The sequence below is a fragment of the Diaphorina citri genome, unplaced genomic scaffold, assembly GCF_000475195.1.
Source record: "Diaphorina citri unplaced genomic scaffold, Diaci psyllid genome assembly version 1.1 scaffold2315, whole genome shotgun sequence".
Classification (NCBI taxonomy): Eukaryota; Metazoa; Arthropoda; class Insecta; order Hemiptera; family Psyllidae; genus Diaphorina; species Diaphorina citri.
The window spans coordinates 32,501-35,000 of NW_007379739.1; the positions used below are offsets into that span (position 1 = coordinate 32,501).

General features: G+C 36.8%; 1 protein-coding gene across 4 annotated transcripts in view; it reads right to left on the bottom strand.

The window, feature by feature from the left end:
- The window catches only part of LOC103518701 (protein shisa-4-like), a 15,140-nt gene that overhangs the window by 5,176 nt on the left and 7,464 nt on the right, over positions 1 to 2,500 (bottom strand). Inside the window, exon 1 of one of the 4 annotated variants that reach the window (XR_003394074.1) lies at positions 1,742 to 2,008. The exons of 2 other annotated variants lie outside the window; for them this stretch is intronic. Coding sequence is in view for 1 of the 2 variants with exons in the window: in XM_017447905.2 (XP_017303394.1) it covers positions 1,742 to 1,811 (70 nt within the window). In the remaining variant the exon portion in view is untranslated. Of the gene's footprint in view, positions 1 to 1,741; positions 2,009 to 2,500 lie in introns of those variants that run through there. One more of the 4 variants, XM_017447905.2, reaches the window with a different exon arrangement.

The window sequence follows — 2,500 nt, forward strand, 5'->3', positions numbered from 1 at the left end:
TAACGAAAGGCGCCTTCTGATTGGTTCAAAGGTTTTCGCACCAGTGGCATCCTAGCATCCACTTCCCTTCAATTTCAGACGTAACTTTCGGTCACCCTATACGAATATTTCTTCATTTCGAATACCCTATATCAATATTTCTTCATTTCGAATACCCTATATCAATATTTCTTCATTTCGACTCGAAGTTTAAAGCCCCCCAGCCAGACCAAATCTTCCTTTACAAATCCTCAGAAAATAACCGGTTCTGATTTGTGCCACACAGTACGAGTGACGAAAGGCGCCTTCTGATTGGTTCAAAGGTTTTCGCACCAGTGGCATCCTAGCATCCACTTCCCTTCAATTTCAGACGTAACTTTCGTAGTGATGGGTAAATACCCGGGTACTTATTTTTGGGGTAAATACCCTGGGTATTTACCCGGGTAAATACCCAATTTTTATAAATCTAGGCGCACGGCAGTGCGCCAGGCCAAGTTCCGGCCTGAGCATGCCAGTGTGTTATATTACACGAAGCATTTCGACGCATTTTTATCAATATTTCTTCATTTTAAATACCCTATATCAATATTTCTTCATTTCGAATACCCTATACGAATATTTCTTCATTTCGAATACCCTATACGAATATTTCTTCATTTCGAATACCCTATATCAATATTTCTTCATTTTTCTCGCCTCACCCATCCCACATTTCAATAAATGGAGCAGTTGCAGTTGGGTAAAAATTATGAATAAAACGTCGATTCCTACGTAAAAAGTTGTGAAAAATCCAAATCTGAAGTCAAAACTCCAAAAAAGTAACTTTAAAAGGTCGAAAATTCAATTTAAAATCAAGTGACAATGTTTTTTGTTTATTTTTCTTCTTTTTTTAAATACCCGGGTATTTACCCATCCGGGGGGTGGATAAATACCCGGGTAAATACCCAATTTTTATCTACCCACCCAGTGGGTATTTACCCACGACCCATCACTACCTATATCAATATTTCTTCATTTCGAATACCCTATATCCTATATCAATATTTCTTCATTTCGAATACCCTATATCAATATTTCTTCATTTCGAATACCCTATATCAATATTTCTTCATTTCGAATACCCTATATCAATATTTCTTCATTTCGAATACCCTATATCAATATTTCTTCATTTCGACAAAATCAAAATGGACACAAAATAAGAACCCCAGTCATGCCAAGAATGAACCTTATCTGTTTAGGATAAAGTTAGCCCCAGGCAGGAATTGAACCCAGAACCTTGCACTTACAAGGCAGGTGTGCTACCCTTTCAACCTGAATAACTATGTAAAGTTCCCCACTCCAGATTCAAAGTTCCCCGCATAAACCACTACACCACTGAGGTTGGTCAGTTTTCCCACAGTGTAAATTATTAAGCCTGACCTATCAAGTATTTTCAACAGCTTGAACACTCCTGTCCATAATAATATGTAAGTATGTGCCAAAAAATTATTATTATTTTATTATTATTATTATTTTTATAGAGAGGGAACTGTAACTGCTAAGGTCTTATCGTCCCTAAATTGAAGAGAGAAGGAAGACAGGATAGGAGAAAGCCAGCTGTTCCAAAGAACAAACATTATCCCATCAGGATTAAATCTCCCCGGGTGGGAATATACCAAAAGAAAACCAAAATTAGTAAGCATGACATGCAAATCGTTTAAACGATAAATCACTCTTTGCTCTTATTAAAACCAGAAAATAGATTGAAGAATACTTTTACCTTGGGCAGTAGGGGCACTAGCCAAAAACACCACAGCTAAGGTAACCAGAGAAATGATTAATTTTGCCATTTTTTTGTTTTTTATTTCTTGAGAAACAAAATCAAAAGAGGAACTTTTACAAGTTAAAAAGAACAAGGGAACAGCGGACGGTTTCGAAGTTTACAGAAACTACGCAGAAAACAGACTGAACTAGTGATGGGCCGAGTGAATGATTTTACTCGAGTGGACTCGAGTTTGACTTCACTCGAGTCCACTCGATTATTATTTTGTTCCAAAGTTAAAAAGAACAAGGGAACAGCGGACGGTTTCGAAGTTTACAGAAACTACGCAGAAAACAGACTGAACACTGAACCACTGACGAACTTTTTGGAGTTTGGAGTTTTACGATTTTTGACGTGTTTCTTTTTTTCATTTCCTGTTTGCTGTTTGCCTGTAATATTTTTCGCTATATCGTTTTTCTTATCAATCGATTAATCGATTCATGAAATATCGATAGTTTCGATATCAAGGAGGTTCGAAAAGTTGGACAGTTGAGAAATGAAGCCAAAAATCACCATTTTTTTTTTAATCCGCACGCGATTTTGAAAAAATCCGTACTCAAAGTGTGCATTTTTTTTGCCAAATTTGGCCAACTGTGAACCACATCTTCCTCTCCTTTTTTGCCATTGCCACATCTTCCATTTGTTTACAAGTGTTCATAACAAGACATTCTGACGCTTAAAGGCATTCAGGTTTTATTACGGTATTATTACAGTGAC